Here is a 24,924-nt window from a genome sequence, read left to right as displayed (position 1 = left end):
TCTTATTGAACCTTGCGACATACTAATTATTTTAACATATCCTGAAAAATTCATTGCATAATATGTGATATTTACAGATTTATAGACTTTATCTAAACAGAAAATCCCGAAAACTGTTATAATTTTAACCCTCACCCTGTTAAATTTCTGAAATGAACTTGTCCATCTTCCAGTTTGGATAGTACCATTAACTGTTAAAAGTGGTGCATACCAAAAAAGATACTGACTAAATTGCGAACAGTGCAGATCATGATCAGACTGCACGGATGTGCAGGCTGATCTTGATCTACACTGGTCGCAAAGGCAAAATCAATCGTGACCAGCATGATAAGAGTTAAGCAACTTCTTGCATTTATATGCAAGATGGGCATGTATCCGAGCAAAGCAAATAAATATAGACATTTCCAAATTAGACTGCTCAATTTCTCAGGTTTATTTAAAAAAAAGGGCAGATGCTTCGAGCGTCTTTTCACTAGTTTTCAGACGGTTTATGTGCGTAAGTTACTTTCCAATTGAAAATGTCAGCAGCTAAAACTTTTGAATTGATTCTTGAACAATCATATTATAATCAATAAAGAAAGATCTTTTAGCAAAGATTTAGTTTTCGTAGAAAATCATTAAATTTCACAAGCAGATTTTGTTGTACATCAACTTCATTTTCAAACGCATTTTTCATTTAAAAGGGAGGTAATTTGAAAGTTTTAGATTTTCAGAATGGTCCAATAAAATCCAAGTATTATATAGTGAAACGTTATACTTAGAATATGATTAATGGGCGATAATTCTTACAAGTAGTACGACCTAAGCCCGCAAAATGCTTATCAGAGAACAGAACCAATAAAGATAAATACATATGAACAATGTATTATCTGAAACAGATATTTGTGAGTTAAAAATGGCGGATTAGATTCTTTATTAAAATTATAATATCAACTGTTTTTCTGGTACATATTTCTCATTACTTAACGAGTTTTATTGAAGGTTTTAAAGGATACTAAAACAAGCTGTGTTGATATTTATATTACATATTAACTTGTGCATTTATTTAATTCATCAATAGAAACTAAAGTGAGAATAAAAGACAGAAAGAGATTGATGAAGAAACACATTATAAGTTTACTTACTTGGTTGGTCGCCTTGGGGAACTGAAAATATACATTACAGAAATGAAATTTATAAGAAAATATATGAGTTCCGTTTCAATTGATACTTGGACAACATACGCCTCGCCCGGGGATAGAACTCACGACCCCATGATCCGTATATCTGCGATTATTACATTCCAAATATATACGAGCAAGGTCAAAATTAAATGCTGTGAGAAAATCAGTATTTATGGAAAATTAAAGCCATTTAGTGTCGCAACAAAGCTGTCAGAAATTATGCATAATTACGCTAAACGTCTGCCTGATTAAAGAGTGTAAATTATCCAACAGTATTTAACATCATGAAATTATGGAAATATAAAATAACATATTACTTTTCTCCCGGTCTTCGTTTGGCATTTCTGAAATATTATACAAACCATAATTAGTCTTATACATTTACACATGTCTGCAAACCCAGAATTTCAAACATTTTTACTTGAAAAGGGCGCCGCTAAATAGGTTGAACGTCGAAAATTATTGCGATGGTCTGGTATTCCATCGTTTGCGTTTTAAGATATTTTCTTTGGAAACTGAAACAAAAATTCAATGTGGTAACTATTTTCTGTTGTTGTTTTTTAAACAACAAAACAACTGTACCTGTTGATGTAAATAATGGTGTCTGAGTAGTAGTCGTGGTCGTTGATGTTGTCGCTGTCAGTTTTGTAACTTCCGGTTCCGGTTTTGTTGTTGTAGTTGCTATAGTAGTTGTTGTTTCAGTGGTTGTTGTACTTTCTCCCGTTGTTGTTGTTGTGGTTTCTGTTGTTGAAGTCGTCGGCGTTGTTTCCGTTGTCGCCGTTGTCGGCAATGTTTCAGTTGACGGCAGTTTTGTTGTTGTTGTTGTTATAAGGACTGCTGAAGTTTCCATGGCTACATAAACAATAGCTTCCTTGAATAATTCTTTTAAGAGGTATCAAAATGCCTCAGTATTTGCAAGGAAGTTTTAGATAATTCTTAAAATGAAATCTAATTCTTAAAATGAATTTCAAAATTTAATCGAGATTCGGCATAGAAGGATCATATAGTACACTGTATTGATGTTACGCATACATCAGTTTATTCAACAAAAATGCGTGCTTAGTGCTTACTGCACGTATTGTTCCATGTGACCAGCGGCAACCAAACCGTGGATTATACTTGAACCAGGATATGCAGTTTTCTATTTTTACACTCATTTTGCAATATCATCATTATTCATAACGCTAAAGCAGATGCCAAATATGTACAATTCTGTATTAATTTCTTTAAATGAAAAAAAAAAAGTTTTTTTCTCAAGAAGTTTGGTCTAGAGGTAGCCAAAGCAGACAACAAGATTTATGTTGACCTTATCATGATATTACCCGACTTGCTTAAAGAACTCGTTTGTCCTCTACCTTTGTGTTCAAACTATACCTTTGTGTTCACCATCTTTCTTCAGCTCAACTGGTTTTCTTACCATTGCAGTTCTATTCTTTTAAGAAGGTTCAGTCATACATGTGTACACTGTTTGCCGCAACAGTTATGGAAGAAATGCTATAAGTACTTATTTTAGTTGATGTTCTTTTTTTGTCAGATAATCCGTCCAAGGACGAGTCCATTTGACACCGCTTTCTCTTACATGCATTTCTTCTTAACTCTCCATAAGGATAGAATATTACCTTCTCTCCAGTCCGATAGCTTTTGTCATCGGTATACTATTTACAAACATCTCGATTCATCTTTGTCTCTTTTTGTTAAGTTGTCAAATACTTCTGAAAATTATGCCGTACCTTTTATGCTCTATTTACCTAACTCTGTCGTTGTTTTTTGGTCTCGGAAGTAAGTAGTTGGTACACATGTTAAAGTAAAAATACAGAGAATTGAAAACAGCATACCTGTTTATTTTTCAACGGTCTATTCAAACGTTTCTTCCGTGGCATTCTTGCATGTCTTCAGTACGTTACAGCACCAGTCTTTGCAGTGGTCTAAAATCTTCTTGTGCTTACACAATTATTTTGATGTATTTGATAAAATGATTTTACAAATGCATCTGCACTCCCTTGCAGAAGGAACTCAAGAAAGTGAGCACTGTATTTCCCTCCAATGTCATATTTCCATTTTGTTAAACACAAATGATTTCATGTTTTTGGACTATATTGTGTAGCATTCTAATGACTTTTATGTAGATGCTTTTGTTCTTCAAATTATCTTTTTAATGAAAAGTTATTCTGACTAAAAGAACACATAGCTTAAAAAAACTTGCAAACCAATAATTACTTTTTTTTCAGTAAATTAATAATGAGTACAATGACGTCATTGTCTATGTATTTAATTCATTATATGACGAAAAAGTAAACTTTGACTTGCAACTTTCTATTTCAGACATTAGGCCAATTTATTTACTTATACAAGAGGTTCTATTTTTATGCCATTAACTCTAGTTTAATCCTATTACCCAATATGAATACAATTAAAAATAAATTTATACATAATTATCTTATAACTATTATATGACTCTTATATCAATCGCTGGTCCATTGTTTGTGCTATTGATTCGTCAATAGTTCAACTCTTAATTTTGCTAGGCTTATGTCGAAACTTGAAGAAAAATGTACGAAAATTTATTTCAGACACCGAATAATGAAATACATATTGAATGGCTTAGCGGACAATAGTCAAAACTTATTTACCGTCGGTCTTTGCGGTTAATAGTCAAAACTTACTGACGTCTGTCCTTCAGACTACTGACAATAGTTGAAACTATTGTCTAGTATGTCATTCAATAAGTGTAATACTATACTATTTATCTGCCCATCCATCTAAATGTTGATATGAGCCGTGCCATGAGAAAACCAACATAGTGGGTTTGCGACCAGCATGGATCCAGACCAGCCTGCGCATCCGCGCAGTCTTGTCAGGCTCCATGCTGTTCGCTTTTAAAGCCTATTGGAATTGGAGAAACTGTTAGCGAACAGCATGGATCCTGACCAGACTGCGCGGATGCGCAGGCTGGTCTGGATCCATGCTGGTCGCAAACCCACTATGTTGGTTTTCCCATGGCACGGCTCATATAAATACCAGTGTTATGATCTGCTATCTAAATTTGTTTATATATCTCATATATTTGCAAATTTTGGATACCGTTTCTTCCACTACATGTATCTTTGCATACATATATTGAAATTGTTAAACAATATTTTACGCAGAACGTTCAGCCAAAATATAATTTTTCTAGATAAATTGCCTCGCTGGTTTAAAACGTTTATTTGTCAGTTGCAAATCGCTAAAAGGTAAAAAAAGTCAGTAACTTCGAACATATGACGGTTTAATAATAGTAAATATTTACTAATTATATATTCTGTTTAATTAAAATAGACAATCTTCTGAGTGCTGTCACGCACAGCCAGGCCCATCTTTTTTTTTTAAAGTTAACTATTTATAAATGAACTTTAAACCTTTAAGCAAAGAAAAATAGGGGTCATGTATTTTCTAAACGAGACTTTTTGTCTTACATGTCAACATTGTGGAATATCTTCCAAAATGACAGCTAAAATATGGGTATGAACACATGTATAATAAGAACAGACTCAATCAAACCGAGTCTGCTATTATTTTGCTTGGTTGCATTCTAGGCTTCCAAATGATCCCTTTACAGATTATATTGTATACATTTTTAAAATGCAAAAATAGTCTTGAAAATGCTACCGAAATATAAAATATAGATCTACAATAAAAAAACTGCCTTAGGTTAACTAAAACATAAAAAAAATGCCATTTCAACTGTGAAAAATGAGGATTTGCTTTCGGCAATTATCTGATAGTCCGGAAATGCTTCTTCATCACCTGTGTAGTAATTACATGTAAATACCTGAACAGCGGTTTTACAGCATGACAATGGTAAGTGGTAAAGACTTCTGCAAAAAGTATAGACATAAATGTTTGGTGTGGCAATATCAATACCAAATTCATCTTTTGAAATATTTTCATTATAGGACACACAAATCACTTGGCATTTCTAATTCAGGAAATATGGTCTAATGTTTTTAATTAATTCAAATGGTTTGGCACATATTTTTCATTCAAAACAAAAGATGCTGCATTATTCATGGATGCAAATGGCAAAACAGTCAAGCTTGTCTAAGATTTAATCCGTTTACAGACTGTAAGTCTCTCTTAATGTTTAAATGATTAAGGGCAATATAGACTGATGAAAGCTACAATGTAATTGCACTTCAGTTTTATATTCCAACGAATTGTATGTTGTATTAAGCTAAAACATATGATATTTAAACAAAAACAGTGCATATACAATTCACAGTCCGTTTACGAGTGACTGATCATTAACCTGCTACTGCATTTGCAAACAGTATTTCTATCAAAAGAAGTTGAATCTCAGTTGACATCTATGCATTGCACGAAGGAGTCTGGGCATCTGAGCCAACAGTCAACTAAACTAAGAAGAACAGCCAATGGTTGCAAATGTAAACAAACACATTGGTGTTTTAGTAGTATTTCACAGGCTACCATAAGAGCACTTAACTGTTTTACATCACTTCTATGTATGATTACTGAGCATTGCACATTAGGCGATGGATCTTCTTGACCTCGAACAGTAACTCATCAGAGTCCTCTACCATAAACACGTGCGTGTCATCTTCTTTAGAGGTGTCCTTATAACTTGCTAGAGACATCAGTTGCTCCTTTTCAACGCCTTTACCGACGCCGACGACAATGATTCGTTTATTATATTTCAACCTCTTAACCTCATCAAAGGCGATGTCCATATCTTCAATTCTTCCAGATACGATCAACACCACAAATCTATCTGCGTCTGCTCTTGAAAACCCGAAGCCTCTACGTATGTTCCCAATCATTGTTGAGATTTGGTTGCCCATAACTTCTTCAACAGTGGAGCTGAAATACTCTTTGTCTTCAAATTCTGAAAGTTTAAACATTGCCTTCCCACAATCCTCATTCATGCCTATTTTCACATTTCCGGATCGCAGATCGAAAGCGCCACCCACAGACTTGATAAATTCCGTCACCTGGCTTCTATCTCCGCCACCTATTCCGTGCAACCCAAACATAATGTCGGCTTTAAGGTCTTTTGCGCACTCTGAAAACATACCATTATAATTACGACCATATACAACAGATGTAGCAACAGAATAAATATATGACAACTAAAGCGAAGGGGAAAAAAAGAAGCTTTTAGTCTATACATATATATCTTTTTACTGTTTATAAAAAGGTGCCCAGTTGGTTCGAAACGCAGATTTTGAGTCAACTGCCGTTTACCAACATTTTCAATGTTTATTTTATCATTTGAAAAAGCCAATCTGCTATCTTGTGAGGATAGGCGGCTTTATACAGTGGTACCGTTCCGTGCCTGAAATTACGCCCAGGGAGACATTTGTATTTTCTATCGCCTTGATGGTATGAGAAGTCGCCTGTCGGTGGGCTTTTTTTAAAGTTATGTAAAGAACATATATATTACCAAAACATGAAATTCGACTTACGTGGCTGGTCGCCCTGAGGTACTGAAAATGGAAAATATGTGTGCATGTTTTTATTCAACTCATTACAATGAATATAATATTGAAATATAAGGCGAGTACGTCATATTGATTTATCATACAAGTGCAAAATTTATATGTATTAAAAAGAGAAGCCGTTTGGTTCCGGAGTTGCTTATCATGACCTGTACGATTTTATTTCGAAAGGAAGCTTCAAGGGTCTACAAACTGGTTGAATGATTTTAAACGTACTTGGGTTTTAAATACGTGACCGTATTTAAAACCGTGACCGAATTGAAGAGCATTACTTCGCGACTAATTTATTTATGTATACCTTCGCAAGCTTCGTATGCAAGAAGATTGTGGATATGTTTCAGTGCACTGTATTTGTCCACTTCGATTGCAAACTCTGGTTTAGATGCCATCAGACGCAGTTCGTCTGTATCTGTCATATTTCCAACTCCTGTTTTTACAGAATGAAACTTTGTATGAATTTATTAAAGTATTTTGTTTCATGCTTTTCAATACTTGAATATATCAGTGAAATAAAATTGATATTTACTCTCTTTCAAAGCAGGGAAAATATCGATATTATTTTTCACTGGTACGGAAACAAACAAGTATCTTTTATATCTTTAATGATCCTTATCGTGGCATGTCTACACATAATGCAGAAATGTTTTAAAATCTGCAAAAATGTACTATACTTTAAGTGTTCTTGTTGAATATGAACTAAGTTGACTCTCTATCATGGTATTCCCATGCATGTGCCATTGCAAAGTCAAACGAGGCTGACGTTAAAAAAGCAAGAGCTGTCGGAGGATAGCAGCACTCGACTGTTCAACAGCCTTGTCAATTGAATGAATATAAAAGTAGAAGAATGGACATAATTTTGTAAAAATACGAAGTAGAGTTATGGGCCCTGTGTACTGCATATCAGATCATCACAGTGACCGAATGCGTGAAGTTTCAATTCATTCCCATTAGTGGGATCTGTGATACCAATTTACATACAATTAAACCAAAAAATGCTAAGTCGAAAAGGGGGCATAATTTTGTAAAAATGCAAAGTAGAGTTAAGGAACCTATAAGCACTGCATGTCCGATCATTATGTACAGCGAACAAGTGTGTCCATTCCTATTAGTGGGTACTGTGATACCAGGTTACATAAAAAATGCTTAGTAGAAAAAGGGGCATAATTTTGTAAAAATGCAAAATAGAGTTATGAAACCTAAGCAATGCATGTCCGATCATCACGGTGAACAATTATGTGAAGTTTTAATCCATTTTAATCCTTTGTGGCTGCTGAGATACATGTACCTGCTAAAGTCAAAATAGGGGCATAATTTTGAATAAGTGTGTGAAGTGTCAATCCATTCCCACAAATGGTTACCGAGATACCCGCTTACATACAAAAACCTAACAAAATAAGATGCCGACGCGGACGACGATGTACGGGTGAGTCCAAAAGCTCTACCTTATCTTCGAATAGTCTGTCTATAAAGCAGGAGACTAAAATCTTGGATGTTACAAATCAGTCAAGAAATTCTCCAGTGTAGCAATGAAATTCAGATGACATCACAATCATTCACGTATGTACGGTGGCAAAATATGCACCTACTATATTTTCTCCAGATTGTATATATCTTCAGTTTAAGAAATTTATTAAATACCGATTGCGAAGACATTAACGCCGGCCTTGTGGACCAATTCAGCCTGCGGCAGTGTGAGTTCCGGTTTGCTGGATCTACCATCAGTAATCAAAATACAAATGTGGGCTACATCGGGCCGGGAACCATGCTTTTTGCTAAGCATTTCTTCAACCAATTCCTGTTATAAAATGTAAACAAAAATAAATAGTTAAAGTCGGAAATATATAAACGGGCTGAATTTTCGAGATATCTGTCGATTCTGTAAGTGTTGCTAAAAAATAATTTAAAAACGTTCCTGAGAACAAAATTTTCAACAAGCAAAAATGAGCTGTAAAATTAAAACTTTCACATGTTCGTAGAAGAACTTTATTTTAACAAGAAATGAATGTATATTTTAGCATTAAAACACATGCATTACCTGTAGCGCCAGGTGCGTGTTTGTTATACCACCTGCAGATTCCACTTGTAGAATAGCTTTACTAACTTCTTCCTGGGTACTGTAGTCATCCAGGTAGAACTTTGCCTCGGAGGCATCACTGAATGTTATCATTCCTACCTGCATGGTTATTAGATTAATTGAATATAACTGAGCCGCTCCATGAGAAAACCAACATAGTGCGTTTGCGACAGCATGAATCCAGACCAGCCTGCGCATCCGCGCAGTCTGATCAGGATCCATGCTGTTCGCTTTCAAAGCCTATTGCAATTAGAGAAACCGTTAGCGAACAGCATGGATCCTGAACAGACTGCGCGGATGCGCAGGCTGGTCTGGATCCATGCTGGTCGCAAACGCACTATGTTGGTTTTCTCATGGCGCGGCTCATATCATGCCTTGAGATAATGACCTCGGCAATTTCCGTGTGATTACGTACCAACGTATGCTATTTCGGCATCCTTCGGCCACAACAGAAAAATGTCTTTTTCCTAATCCGGAATCGAATACGGAGAACCTAAACAACCGGAGAAATCTGGAATCGAATACGCAGAATCAAAACAATCGGAGAAATTCGGAATCGAATACGCAAAATCATAACAACCGGAGAAATCCGGAATAGAATTCGAAGAAGTTAAACAACCGAAGAAATCCAGAAACGAATTTGGAGAATCTGAACAATCGAAGAAATCCGGAATCGAATACGGAGAATCTTAACAACCGGAGAAATCCGGAATAGAATTCGGAGAACCTTAACAATTGGAGAAATCCGAAATTAATTGAATTCGATACTGGAATTCTTAATTGAATTCAGAGAATCTTAACAACCGGAGAAATCCGGAATCGAATTCGGAGAACCTTAACAATTGGAGAAATCCGAATCGATTGAATTCGGAGAATCTTAACTACCGGAGAAATCCGGAATCAATTGAACTCGGAGAATCTTAACAACCAGAGAAATCCGGATTCGAATACGGAGAACCTTAACAACCGGAGAAATTCGAAATAGAATTCGGAGAATCTTAACAACGGGAGAAATCCGGAATCAATTGAATTCGGAGAATCTTAACAACCAGAGAAATCCGGATTCGAATACGGAGAACCTTAACAATTGGAGAAATCCGGATTCGAATATGTAGAACCTTAACAACTGGAGAAATCCGGAATCGATTGAATTCGGAGAATCTTAACAACCGGAGAAATCCGGAATCGAATTCGGAGAACCTTAACAATTGGAGAAATCCGGATTCGAATATGAAGAACCTTAACAACCGGAGAAATCCGGAATCGATTGAATTCGGAGAATCTTAACAACCGGAGCAATCCGGAATCGAATACGAATACGTAATCGAACGGAAAATGCCGAGTGTCAAACATCGTCCACTACCTTAAATGAATTTTCATGAAACAAGATAATTACGCTGAAGTTAAATTGCAGTTTCGTTGACCTGTCTGAAGGTAATATTGACCAAGGACGAATTTAATTAATGATAACAGCATTGATAATACACCAGTAAAGTATTATATGCTAACGAAACTGTAAATGCTTAATTGAAATTATCATAAAGATTTTTTGTCTGGCAGAACGTTTCTTTTTAAAGACATGACTTAGGTAAATCACCGGTCCACAGTTTGTGCTATTGACCGGTCCATAGTTCAAAACAGGTTTGCGAGGCTAATGTCAAAACTTGAGTTAAAAAACTTTATTCATTTTTTTTTATGTCATGTTGGGTGACTTGCCGTACAATAGTCTCTTAGCCATATGTTCTAGAGTATTGACCAGTGAGCCATTCAACAAGTGTATACTATATGTATATGCTATTGACTACGATATTGAACAATCAAACTATTACGGTCTTAGACAGGTGAAGTGATTATCTGCCACAGTTTTGAAATCCGTTCCCAAATGCTAAGGGTTCAAACTACACCAGGAACGAAACCGATGACAGTCATTTCAATAATCCCTAACTACGAGGCAAAGTTGTCCTGAAGTACACTGACTAAAGTTTACACTTACTGAGTGACTTACAGGTCAATAGTCAAAACTATTGCCGAGGTCCGACGGCCTACAGTTTTGGCTATTGGTCTGTAAGTCATTCAATAAGTATTTTATTACATGACACAGAAATTTATTTTCAGTTTTAATTTTATTTTTTTTTTACTTATAGGTCTGTCATATAGCACAACATGTGGACCCGCGATTTATAATATAATAAAAATGAGCCGTGTCATGAGAAAACCAACATGACCAGACCCGATCTGGACAGGATCCATGCTGGTCGCAAATGCACTATGTTGGTTTTCTCATGGCATGGCTCATATAAAGAGCCATGTAATAATAAAGATGTTAACAATATTCTTTAACATCAATGTCAGAATATCGATTTAAGTTTAACTATAGTTACTGATAATAACTGACAAAATACTATCAGGTGTTTGTTTATGGAAAAGCCATTTAGTTTCTCACGTTAGGTACAGAAAAAATATTCATGAAATGGTAAAAATACATACCCTCGTCTTTCCGCTGTCGATATCAAATCTACTAACAAGGTCAGAGAGGAATCTCAGTTCTTGTCTGAAGTGTTCCGTCCATATACTGCTGGACATGTCAACAATCAAAATAACGTCTGCCTGCTTCCCCTGGCAAGCTGCGTGGTATATGTAGTATAAACATATCATTTGCTAAATAGTAAAAGACTACCTTTGTTTCATTCCAGTCCCAAAACTCGAGACATCGAAAAAACATTTGATGTATTATGATCGATGATCTCTTTAAAACAGGTTCGAAGACAAAGCAAAGATACCGGGCCACCACATTTTAAAATTGTTCTATGTAACTGTCTTATGACATTTTACTGAAATAATAATTTAATAGCGATGCGTTTGTCCCCAATTCCATCCACAAGAAAAAGAAAGCACCAAAGTAAACACTTTCATGTCCATACAACTATTTTTTTCAAATTTTTGAAAATTTAAGTTGCTGCAAACCCACAAGTGTTAAAACAAACGGGAGTTCAGGGAATGTGGATGGCTACACAGTTACATTAAACTGTTCTGCAATATTTATCAAGTTTAGATGATGGAGAGTAATTACCGAAAATATTGCAATGTACAGAAATGTACCTAAATACAGAAAAACCCGTGCTAATGCAAAATCCTTAAGCTCTGTCAAACGCGTAATGCTTATGTCACATTATTCATGATAGGATCACCCTTTTTTGCACGTGTTACATCCGTAATGCTAGAGCCACACCCTTAATGCTAGAACCACACCCTTAATGCTAGACCCACACCCTTAATGCTACAGTCACACCCTTAATGCTAGTGCCACGCCCTTAATGCTACAGTCACACCCTCAATGCTAGTGCCACGCCCTGAATGCTACAGTCACACCTTTAATGCTACAGTCACACCCTTAATGCTAGTACCACGCCCTTAATGCTACAGTCACACCCTTAATACTAGTGCCACGCCCATAATGCTAAAGTCACAAAATCAATTCTAGTGCCACGCCCTTAATGTCTGAGCCACGCCCTTAATGCTAGTGCCACGCCATTAATGCTACAGTCACACCCTTAATACTACGACCAAACCATTAATGCTAGTGTTACTCCCTTGATACTTTTACCACACCCATAACGCTAATGCTACTCCCTAAAATATCATAGAATAATATGGACAGTTCTTCTATTTAGAATAAACCGAACAAAATGCACTCTGAAATGAACTCTTTGAGTCATTTGAATGGGCTAGATAATTGCGCTGTTAAATAATGCATACACAAAAAAGCAAGGAATAATTCATAATTACTTGATGACAATTATGATAATATAAACTGCATACTGAAAATATGACATATATTTCAGAAATGTAGCTCATAATTAGCTCATAATTACCAGAATAAATGTATGCAGTTTGACACATGTACGAGTATCAGTCTGTTATTTATACTTACATTGCTGGGCTTGGTCTGCCATCATCGCTGAAAATGGAAAGACAAACAAAATACTTTTGCAAACGGCTAATCAGTAATTCGGCTCAAGAATTTTGATTTAGCGGTGGGAATGTCTTGTAATATCGGAACATTTCTTAATGCGAAACCGAAAAAAGGACGACCGAAATGCCCAAGAAGAAACAAGAATCAATAGTTTTTACAGTTAGACTTATGGGATTCTACCTTTAGACATTTAAAATGTTTATATTTTCCCCTGACTGTCCTTTTTGTGTATCTTTGCTTATATATAGTTGCCACAGTTGTTACTGCATGCTCATTTTGGAAGAATGTTAGTTATTTTACTAGGAAGATAGTCCACAATACAGAAGGTGCTTGAATTCCAGAAGCTACTCTGGTTCTAGAACATCCATACGTGGGTCTCTAATCAGTAGTTTTAGTTGTGAGATTAGGTGTTCGGACTCGCGATCCCCTGGTTTCTTTGACCGGCTTGTTACCCCGTCCACTCAAGAGATGACCGACCGATCTCGAATAATGCATTCAAGTAGACGTAATAAGATGTATTACCATGTCAAACATTTTACAGACTACCCAGAGAAAAATCAACCTCACGTTATCATGAAATTTATTTCGTGGATACGTTACGAGTTAACATACAGAAATTACTCTGAAAACCATACCTTGCAAAAAAGAACTATATGTGATAATGGTTTATGATTGATTCAATACCATTACTTCAAAAATAATCTGCTTCAAAGCAGCATAAAGAAAATAATTAATTTTATTTAAAAAAAAAAAAGATGTAATCAAAGTGTAAAAAACGAAGTGATTTGATGCCACTTTGACAGTATCTACCAAAACCACTCATGAAGTCTGTCATGTACACAAAAATACTCTTTAAGGCTGTAATTTATTGCTAAAGTTACAAAGTACCAATTTGTATTACACGCACTTGATATGTCGACGTTTATATTTCAAAAATAGATCTAATAAATATGTTCCTAAAGTTAGCAGTTAATAGAATATGGGTGTAATAATTAAATTACATACCATAGTCTGGGGTTGTTGATACTGGTTCTGGGGTTGTCGTCGTGGGCTCAGTGGTCGTTGTTGTTGTTGTTGTTGTTGTTGCCTCCGTGGTCGTAGTCGTCGTCGTTGTTGTTGTTGTCGTAGGTGCCTTTGTGGTTGTGGTTTCGATGACTGCAGGCACAGTTTATTTTAAACGTGATGCATTAATATGAAACACATTATAGCTGAAACTCGCTTATCTCAAATTCCAGCTATTTCGAAGATATTTTCAATTCCTGTCCCGAAAACGCACAAAATATGAGCCGCGCCATGAGAAAATCAACATAGTGGGTTTGCGACCAGCATGGATCCAGACCAGCCTGCGCATCCGCGCAGTCTGGTCAGGATCCATGCAGTTCGCTTTTAAAGCCTATTGGATTGGAGAAACAGTTAGCGAACAGCATGGATCCTGACTAGACTGTGCGGATGCGCAGGCTGGTCTGGATCCATGCTGGTCGCAAACCCACTATGTTGGTTTTCTCATGGCGCGGCTCAATTATCATTTTAAGTCGAATTTCGGTTACCTCGAAGTAAAACGCCCGATTCCTTGGAATTTGAGATAGCGAGTTTCAACCGTATATAATTCAGGAAACTACGGAAATAACTGGCAAATGATGATGCTTGGCGATGGAACCGTCATTAAATATTTTCCTTGTTGGTGTATGCAGTCGTATATTGTTATATAACTAAAATGAGTGATATGCGCATGATAAATGAATATATTGCTCGAGGGCGGTAAAGGACCATTTTCAGTTAATTTTGTTTAAATCATGTATTTGTTAGTACAATCATGTTTATGCCATGTCCGCCGTATAGATGGAAAGAACCAACAAGCTTTTACGTTAACATTTAGACCATTGTTTTTTATTTGCATATGTCAGGTAGCTATGATGCTGCCAACAATATTTAACTTTCTGAGAAACGTTCATAGATTTTTTTCCGCGATTCTAGAGAAATTGCAGGAACTTTCATATAAATCGCTATTTCGGCAATTCTAGATCATGATAAGTTTTACTTGTCTAAAGAATAAATGAAAGGGCAAAATCACTAACCTGATAACGCCGTTACATTCTGTCGCATTTAGCCTCATAAAGCTGATAAATTCTATTTGAAAAGCGTCATAACCTCATAACGCTGTACACTAACCTCATAACGCTGCTGGATTTTATTGGGAAACACCACTAACCTCATAACGCCTTTAGATTTTGTCGGAAAACATCTTTAACTTCATAAACCCATTAGATTTTATTGCAAAACATCATAACTTATACCTTTAATTCTGTTAGAAACTAGGTGCCCTAAAGTGATGTACACCATTTTTCAATTGGGTAATGAGACTTTTTTATCGTTAACGAATCATTTCGTTAAACAATCATTCGTTAAACGAAATATATTCGTTAACGAATCATCGTTAACGATAGTTATTTCGTTTAGAATATTTGTTAACGAAACATCGTTAACAACTTTCTTAAACAATCATTCGTTAAACGAATATCTTTCGTTACGAATAAAAGTCTCACATACTATGGAAAATGTTACTTACTTTAGGCACGTCAGAACCCTAACATGTCGTTAAGTTTATCCTCAGTTTGAGCTTAAAGTTTGTGTACCCCGTAAGAATATTCAGTTCCGTCGAAAATATACATAAATACGAACAACATTTTGGCACTGTCCCTTATCAGTCAAATCGAGGATGCTGTCTTACCTTTACACGCGGCCTGTGCGATCAGTTCCTTGAAAACCACAGACTTGAGCTCACTGAAACTATTCTTATGGAAGTAGTTCTTGTCTGCCGGGTCTGTGACAACGGCTTGAAGCTCATCATCGTTCACCTGAAACAAATATGGCATATTTAAACTCTTTGAGTTTCAAAATAATTAAGCAAGTAGCAAAAAATTACAAATTCAGAATTCTTGGTATTCTTATTTTGAACAGTGAAAATGGTCAATGATGCTTGCATGCAGTCTAAGGTAACGTCACGTTGCGTCACACAGTTTGTGACGTCAAAAACTAAAAGCTATAGACGTCAACACTACAGGCGACGGACACGTCATGGGTTTAATAAGTTATAAGGACAGTCAAAAAACAAGTGTTGGAAACAAATCGTATTAGTTATGGCAAACGGGGACGTTCCTCTGTTAGATATTGGAGAAACTGTTCAAGAATTTCTGAATAGCATTCTTGAACAAGTTGTAAGAGGTGTAGAGGAAAGTCGAATTGAAGAAAATAGAAATTGCGTACAACAAGTTATTGAAAATGTTATACGAGCGGCCATAGTGGTTGTTGAAGATGAGAAATTCAGTTCCCATCAATACAGCGGGAAAAATCAAAACGACGGAAATATGAAAAGAGTATCAATAGGTTCGTATATTTTTTATTTCTATTTTTTTTATTTGGTGAACTATTTCTTTCACTTTTCTAAAATTCTAATGGAGAATTTGTCGATAAATGTCTTTTATTCATTGTTGTACTCCAAATCTATTCTTACTTTTTGTTCTGAATGAACCACCATCTGAATTTAAAACAATATAACAAAACAAATACATAAATAAAAATAAAAAAGTTTTCCTTGGAGAGATTTGAGACTTTCCGCGATTATTTTCAAAATGATACTTATTTAAATGACGCTCGTGTGTTTAGATAAATACTTAAGTATATGGGTCTTTTACTATTGCTTGACTTAATCCCTGACGATTAGAAATTGACTAACTCGGAACCCTGAACATTTAATGTCAGTATAATAGCTTTTTCGCCGTGTATACAATTAGATTTGTTGGAAGAGAACATGGAAAACTGCGATGATGATAGAACCGCCCGGAAGGAACAGGAGAATGAAACAACTTCGCCAATGTCTGAGAAACAGCATAGTACAGCCATTGAAAATATTTCAAAAAGTACATATCTACCTAGCCGTCATACTTTGCACGCAAGTTTGAACAGGAGAACAGAAGAAGTAGAGAAAGCAAAGATCATGGATAACAAACATAGTTTAAATACAGTGATGATAGAATATACACAACATGCCTCTAAAGGTACTATAGGCCTACAAGTCAGACTATTAATGACTTTTTCTGTTACAATACAACCTGTTTACGACTTTATTAATTTATTAAGTAATTCATTTTCTACTTGGAAAATTGTATTTTCGTACACCAATGAAAACATTTGACATAGATTTTTTCGATTTGTCTTTAAAAATAATGAAGTAGGCTGCGGTAATTTTCTTAATCAAAAGAAAATAAGAGTCACTTGGTTTATTTTAATACGATTAAACTACTCCCGATTTTAGCCCGGTCAGCTCTTCATATCCCTGTTCAAGCCGGTAACCACTTATTAATTCCCGAGTTTTCATTGGTGCACGTTTTGGCTTGTTACTGGGTATAACTCTCAGCTTTAAATAGGAACCGCGAAAGATAGCGTCACTTAGTTCTTAGATGTCAACATGTCACACTGGCATTTAAAAGTATTTATAAAGAGCTAGAACAAAGGAAATTGGATATTTTAATAAGAATTTTACAGAACATTTTATTATATCGAGTCACTACTAATATAGTTACAAAAATCAAGTAGATCCTTGGGGGTCTATTGCAAAGTGAAAGTGTGGGTCTCTTCCATTTGGACTTTGTGAATAAACATGTGGTGCAATATTTTTATATTTGCATATTTACAGTGATTTCAACCTTGTTGAACCTACACGTAAAGTCTTTAGATTGTAAATACTCGCATGTCATAATGGCCACATGTCTGTGAAGATGAGTAAAAAATGATTAAAAAGTCACGAATGAGCAAATAAGAGTCACTTCCTTTTTATGACTAGTATGTAAGGCGTACGCTAATGCACAACTTATGTATTTTTTTCTGTATTTCACAGGGCAACAATATTGTCAAGCTGAAGAAACAACTGAAAATAACTCTCTCGAAAAAGAAACAGAAAAGAAAAACTGTAATGTAATTTGGAACAATAACATGTCTAGTCTTCGGACGGATACCAATGTTTCAGATGCCACTGGTACCAATATTTCGGAAGTCACTGCTCTCGCAACTCACTTAGAGGACTGTGTTATATCGTATGGGCGCCTACAAGATCAAAGTATTAACTCACTGCGATCAGAATATATCCGCGAATGTAGACCAAATGACACGACCGACGCAATAGTTAGAGTTAAAACTGATGAACTGAAGGGGAAAACGTTCCCAAAATTTTCAAATGTTGAAAAGAAGAAAACACGATACGGTAAAGTAAAAATCTATTACAACGGCAAACTTGATCAAGACGAGAAGAAAAGAATCATTAAAGAGGCCACAGAACTGTTAAAATATGTAAAAGATAAAGAATTGGAGGAAAAGAAACAGCGCAAGGCATTAGAAACGGAGAGAGAAAACATTGGCACAAGGATTAGAAACTTCTTCCGACGATTATCTTGCTGCAGTGGTTGCTGTGCTGAATGACATCCCATTGTATAGATATATATTTATAAAAAAAAACTTAAATCATCATTTAAGTTCATAGATAACTTTATATTCGCTGTTTAGCTTTTTTTTTGTAAATTTAATACATCATGTTTTTTTCACACATATAATTAGGATAAATGTATTAATTGATATGATATTTCTTTATCTATTCTAAATCATTGTCTTTGATAAACTGAGTCACCGTGTGCTATAAGAAATAACTGATAGTAGCCAAACGCTAGTAACATCTGGTTCAAATCTAGAATCGTTTCAAACACTTTACAGAAATAAATATATACGAATAGATACGTGAAATGAATACGATAAAAATAAAATATAGATGATGATAATCAATGTAAAAAATGGTATTACCTCAGTTTGAGGGTGTATACTTTTATATGTTTAAAAACATTCAAACAAAATGTCAAAAAAGCAATGACAGCGTTACAAGCATGACATCGGTTTAGCAGATCTCACAGGTAGGAAGCTCAAATGCAGGACTTTGGTTTAGACGTTATCACATGCAAGAATTCGGTTTAGCCGATCTCATATGCTGGAATTCGGCATAGCTGATCTCACACACAGGATTTCGGTTATGCCGATCTCATTTTATGTAGAGTTAATTCTGTTAAGATGACAATGTAGTTGTAAAGGTACTTACATTTCCTATTCCTATCGCTAGAATTTTGATACCGGCATCTTTGGCCAGTTCGGCCTGCGCCCGTGTCTTCTCTCCGTAGGTGGATTTTCCGTCAGTAAGTAGTATGGCAATTTTTGGGACGGTGCCACGCATACCGTGTTCAGTTGTGAATATATCTTCTCGCAGGGCCTGCAGAGCACTATGTGTGTATGTGGAAGATCCATAGGCGTGTGTAATGTTCCCAACCTATTTCAAATGGATGTAAGTTACGGTAAAATGTTTCTAATAAGTGTATACAAAATGTATTTATTTCAATGGTTTGTAACATCAAAATATGCATGTGTGTGTGCGTGAAAATAAGATATCTTTAAATCATAAAAGTTCCTTTGCACTATTCAGTGCCTTACAAAGTGGGTCAAAAGAAAGATATACATTACACATACCATTTCTGCAGCTTCCGTCTTAGTTTCGAACTCGTCAAAATAGAATTCCGTGGCCACATTGTCTGAAAAGGTGAGAGCCGCGACATGGGTGCCATTCGGTCCGATATCGAACATTTTTACCATTGCCTTTACAAAGTCGATCTGTTTATAAAAGTCATATATCCAGATACTACTAGAACTGTCGATTGCAAACGCAACATCCGCCGGCTTGCCACATGACTCCGATCCTAAAAAATAACAACAATTCCGTTTTCTGGTTAGTATATAGAAACTTAAATGAAAAGTGTCATGCAGCGTTTGAAAGAAGACATTTGTTCGGTTTCATGTCATTAACCTTTATCCTGCTAAATTTCTAAAATGGACTGGTCCATCACTCAATTTGGGCAGTACCATTTATTATTCAAAGGTGTGTTAACTGAAAAATTACTGACAGAATAGCGAACAGTGCAGACCACGTGCAGGCTGATCTCAGTCTGCACTGGACGCAAAGGCAGAATTCTTTGCCGCCAGCAGACTAAAGGTTAGATACACTTTAGTTTTATTTTTGACAGAATTATTGACTGGCTAACAGTAGGCGAGTGCAGAACTAAATTTTCTTTTGTGCTTGATACAAGACTTTTTAACGTTGCTTTTACATCCCATAGCATGTAACAGCTTTATTGACAAAGTCGGTATCTTAATGCTACATATGGCGCAACAGAGTGATATGGGCAAATGGCGCAACAGAGCGATATGGGCAAATGGCGCAACAGAGCGATATGGGCATATGGCGCAACAGAGCGATATGGGCATATGGCGCAACAGAGTGATTTGGGCATATGGTGCGTCAGCATACTTATAAGATTATATTTATTGCAATGCATTTCAGCAGGGAAAAACGAGCTATGTATATATGAATATAATCCAGCTATTTTAAAACAGTTTATTCTTTCAATTTCATTTAAATCCTTCATGATAATGGTAGTGTTAAAACTCAAAGGAAGATAATCAGAAGAATTCAATTTGATAAAAACTAAGTCGTTTTGAATACGTATTCAAAACTTTATTTTGATGGTGTTATATTTTAGATGTTTTGGACAACAACAAAATTGGAAAACTGTAATTTTGGCTACCTTAATGTTTATAAAAGCGTTCAGGATTCTAAAAACAGAATTTTCATGTAAACTTTCCCATGAAAAAAAAGAAAGAAAAAAAACCAAACATTTACTGACATATCAAAATGAAAACGGTTTTTCTGATATCTTCAAAATATTTCGACAACCGATACATCTTATGACTTGCACAACATCTGAAGAACTTTACAACAACAATAATGTGTAAGCTTTTGTTCATACCAATATTAAGAAGTTAGATATGTTTTCTAATTAATCTGATTTCACAAATGTAGAAATTTCTAGCATGGCTGAATTTCAACGAATAAGAATAATATGAGCCGCGCCGTGAGAAAACCAACATAGTGCGTTTGCAACCAGCATGGATCCAGACCAGCCTGCGCATCCGCACAGTCTGGTCAGGATCTATGATGTTCGCTTTCAAAGCCTATTGCAATTAGAGAAACCGTTAGCGAACAACATGGATCCTGACCTGTCTGCGCGGATGCGCAGGCTGGTCTGGATCCATGCTGGTCGCAATGCACTTTGTTGGTTTACTCAGGCGCGGCTTAAATGTCAAGAAAGATGATACTAATGCCATACTTACCATATACAATGCACACCTGTAATAAAGGAAAAATGTGGAAACTTCATAAGAAGTATATAAATATTTCATTATCGTATAAACCAAAATACAACTTTTATACACTTATAAACTTATTGAGGGTTGACCCAAAAGTCCTTGCAATATAAGACTCAGGGCGTCCCTTTCGCATATACTTACATATTCAACATATTGTGACAATGCTAATTGATTGGTTATGATAGTGATACAGTAGAAATAATATAATTCGAATAATAAATTTATTAAGATTATAGACTAGCAAAAGCAATAAGATGATATCAAACGGTGTATAAAATACAATGGCGATGTCTTTTCAGTGCTAACAATTGCAACATTATACAGGTAGTTAAAATTGACAACACTATTGCGTGCTGTTAAAAGCTCATAATGCCTTTGTTTAAAATATTGCTGCAACATTTTCCGTTATGAACATAAAATACATTAATTTCTTGTTAAATCCTATATCTAATAATTACTTTCTTTAACAACTGTCAAAGGTTTGAATATTGCTGAATATTCTAGAGTGTTTTATTGAATCTGTTGCTTTTTTTATTATCTCCCTTTATGGCTCTAACTAAAACAGTTCAAATGCAATATTAAATGAAATGCTTTTCGAACCATATAAGTACGCGTAACATCTATTTGGAAAGCTGTATCATCTGTTTTTAAGATACAAATTTAAAGCATTATGGACCTTAAAATATACATAACTGAATGTGTCTTGTAGCTTTTATGTAATTCTGAATATTATAACATTTTATAGTTCTGCTCTAACGGCGAAGCAGAAAACCGAGCAAAATGATATGCTTAGATTTCCAAATTTGGACATAAAAACCAACGGTTGTCTTCTCACATTCGTTCCTTACTTCCAGAGATAAATAGTTGCAGAATAAATAAAATCTGTAAAAAGATCAAGTTCATGGTACTACATGTATACGTATCTAACTGAACGTTTCCTGTCGCCTTTTAAGTACCATTTCGGAACTGGAGAAGCTTGAAAATCTGACGTTCTTTATGGAATCATTTGGAGCCATCTAAAGAATTTGCAGTTTATCTTTTTGGACGCCAATTGTTCCATATATCTACAGCTAATGTCGTAAAATAAGCAGAAAAATGTCGTCTGCTTTGGCTTATATACTTTTCAGCGTTTCTTAAGGTATCCGATCCATAAATAAGCAAGTTCTATATAACAGTGCTATCAAAATATATAAAAAATTGATGCCTGGTGAGCTCATATAATTTTGGTATCATTTGAAAGTGTATTTTCTATTGGACAAGAAAATATTAGAAATCCAGTTATTATAGTGTAAGAACTATCATTTCGCATGCAAAAAGCCTGACTGTAATGATTCTTGCAAATTATTTATGGTTATCTTATTTACTAGTTCTTGTTCAGCAGACACAACTCTTTCAAATGATACAAAACAAAACAAAAAAACATGGGGTCACCAGGCATCAAAATTTACCTATTTGAGGATCGGATACCTTAAGTTATAATCGACAGTTTAGTTTACAGGTTTTGAAGAATGTGTTTCTAAACTATTCTAGTAAATCGGTCCTATGAATTATGAATTCAAAAATTATTTAAACTTCTTTATTTAAGGTTGTGGACCTGTAGTGTCAGTCGTAAAAGTACGTATTTTCCGCATTTCAACGGAAAGCCATGTGCGCGTTGAACTATATTCAAGTCCGAAGAATGCCGAATTGCCTAAGAGAATACGTAAACACACGAAAATTGCCGATTGTTATTTCGGCTCCACTACCTAAAGTCTGTTTCATTATTTGTACATATTTTGAAGAGAGACTGAGCTTCTTCGTTTATCTTTTTCGTAATATGTGCAACCATCCAGATTATAGAATTTTTTACTAAAACAAGTCACTGAAAAAAATCTGATTTTATATTTTCAACAGTTTTTCCCTTGAAATGCCCCTTAATACGCAAAGTTATTATTGATTTTACCGTGATTTTACTGATTTATCCGAAAGAGACGTTATAGGATATCTCTGTCCTTCGATGACAAAAATGTATAAAAAATTATTAATTAAACCATGATTTTTTTTATGTATCAAATGTTGTTATTTATAATTTTTGCTCTTCCTCATTGAATATTAATTTCAACATATTCGATATTCTAGCTTCTATCGTTAAGGTTGGAGCCGGTCTAAAGGGAGGCAAAGGCTTTAGCAATGAATATAATTGAGCCATGCCATGAGAAAACCAACATAGTGCGTTTGCGACCAGCATGGATCCAGACCAGCCTGCGCATCCGCGCAGTCTGGTCAGGATCCATGATGTTCGCTTTCAAAGCTTATTGCAATGAGAGAAACCATTAGCGAACAGCATGGATCCTGACCAGACTGCGCGGATGCGCAGGCTGGTCTGGATCCATGCTGGTCGCAAAGCCACTTTGTAGATTTTCTCATGGCGCGGCTCATATAAGAAGACAATATTACCTTTACGCACCTGTATATGTAAGCAATTGTTAGCATGTTTCAATACCTTGTCATTCTACGTCTTATATTATAAATATAAGCTTTGCCGTCTTATAGTCATCTCGCAATTTCTTTTATATAAACAAGTAAACCCCGATTTAAAATGAAGGAGAAAATTTTAGAAAAGACATACTTACAGTTAAGAACAGAGGCAAAAATAAATTCGTAATTCCAGCCATCTTCAAATGTTTTGTTTATAGCTTTATAGCAGTCCGCTCTTGTAGGTGAAACTTACAAGATCTGTGACTTGGAACGCTCCGTTATATATATAGACAACTCTGGACAGCAAAACAGACTGTAGGGTTTAGGAATGTCGTATGTCGCCAGAATTAATGGTGAATGAACTTTATCGTAAAAAAAGACGCGTAAATACAAAGACATTGTTGCCTAAATGCATGTAATTGTTGGTAATTTATTAGAATAATTATCTCCTTAGATATTCTGAGATTTGATATGATAAGTTAGGAATGTTCTACCTAATTATTCCAGTCTCTCGTGTGTAGCAGACTGTTAGATGAAACAGAGAGCCTGGCACCATACACTCTTTAACATCTATGCTTCTCAGAACAGTCACGGAACCAGCAACAAGAATTTGTCGGAGAATTTGATTCCAAATGAGACCTGTATACGTGCTTGTGGAATGTGTCATATAGTACGACTTGCAACCGCAGCTGATATAAATCAGCCAACACCAAATTACCAGAGTATCTATTGTTTGAATCAAATGCATGTGGGTGTAGGATCGGGTAAAATGGAAAGTTATAAGTACAACATAACACGAATGTACTTGTTTTAGAATGTGTCCGTACTTAATGCTCGAACTTAAGTGGTACTGAGTCATTATCTCCAGACTGTCATATGACGACGGGACATGTGTACCACGGCAGCATCAAGCAGATGTACAGGATCTGTAGTCTGAGATTTGTTGTCTTCTACAGCAAAACTACGAGACCATTTCTAATTTACAGGGTTTCCGAGTGAATATGCGCCAGGCTTTCTGTTCGAAAGTTCAGGTTACAGGTAAAGATCGACTGCCTCGATCTCTTGTACTAGTAACTGGAAATATTTTTAATAATGATTCGAGTTTCTAGATGGTTATTGTGACAAAGATGGAGTGATGTGTGTAGGGTCGGGGAGGCGAGGGGGGAGGGGGTCACTATTCCTTATATATATGTAGTGGATACATTAAAAATCTTCTTGTTTGATATCGTATCCCATGGCATCAGTCCGCATCTCCCCTTCCCCATCCAACACACACTGTCAATCCGTATTATTTAGTACAGACTTTGAAATATTCTTGTCAGAAAACACTGGCATTATTTCAAAATAATTTCACAGATATTTTTCTTACATACACATTTGCTTAAACTGTTCAAGAAAACAGTGTAGTTTAACTGGGCGATTTATGGCCAGTATGGCCCTCTTATTTAACATTTAATAATAATGTAGATCAAC

The 24,924-nt window shown here is 35.6% G+C and overlaps 2 protein-coding genes across 2 annotated transcripts; one reads left to right on the top strand and one right to left on the bottom strand.

The window, feature by feature from the left end:
- Positions 1-5,230: 5,230 nt before the first annotated feature.
- On the bottom strand, positions 5,231-23,761 carry LOC123533524 (collagen alpha-1(XII) chain-like). The gene is made up of 13 exons (XM_045315177.2): positions 23,607-23,761; positions 20,959-20,974; positions 19,261-19,487; positions 18,839-19,063; positions 15,431-15,557; positions 13,708-13,857; positions 12,661-12,687; positions 11,217-11,353; positions 8,691-8,828; positions 8,294-8,450; positions 6,954-7,082; positions 6,623-6,643; positions 5,231-6,219 (listed from the first exon to the last, which is right to left on the bottom strand). The coding sequence occupies exons 1-13, from the start codon at positions 23,646-23,648 to the stop codon at positions 5,669-5,671; spliced, it is 1,947 nt and encodes a 648-aa protein (XP_045171112.2). The 5' UTR covers positions 23,649-23,761; the 3' UTR covers positions 5,231-5,668.
- LOC123533525 (uncharacterized) lies at positions 15,749-18,327 on the top strand. The gene is made up of 3 exons (XM_045315178.2): positions 15,749-16,086; positions 16,494-16,757; positions 17,597-18,327. Exons 1-3 carry the CDS (start codon positions 15,840-15,842, stop codon positions 18,172-18,174), a joined length of 1,089 nt encoding a protein of 362 aa, XP_045171113.2. The 5' UTR covers positions 15,749-15,839; the 3' UTR covers positions 18,175-18,327.
- Positions 23,762-24,924: the final 1,163 nt, after the last annotated feature.

Source organism: Mercenaria mercenaria, chromosome 12, assembly GCF_021730395.1.
Source record: "Mercenaria mercenaria strain notata chromosome 12, MADL_Memer_1, whole genome shotgun sequence".
NCBI classification, from domain to species: Eukaryota; Metazoa; Mollusca; class Bivalvia; order Venerida; family Veneridae; genus Mercenaria; species Mercenaria mercenaria.
This window is presented reverse-complemented; position numbering and strand designations above follow the sequence as displayed.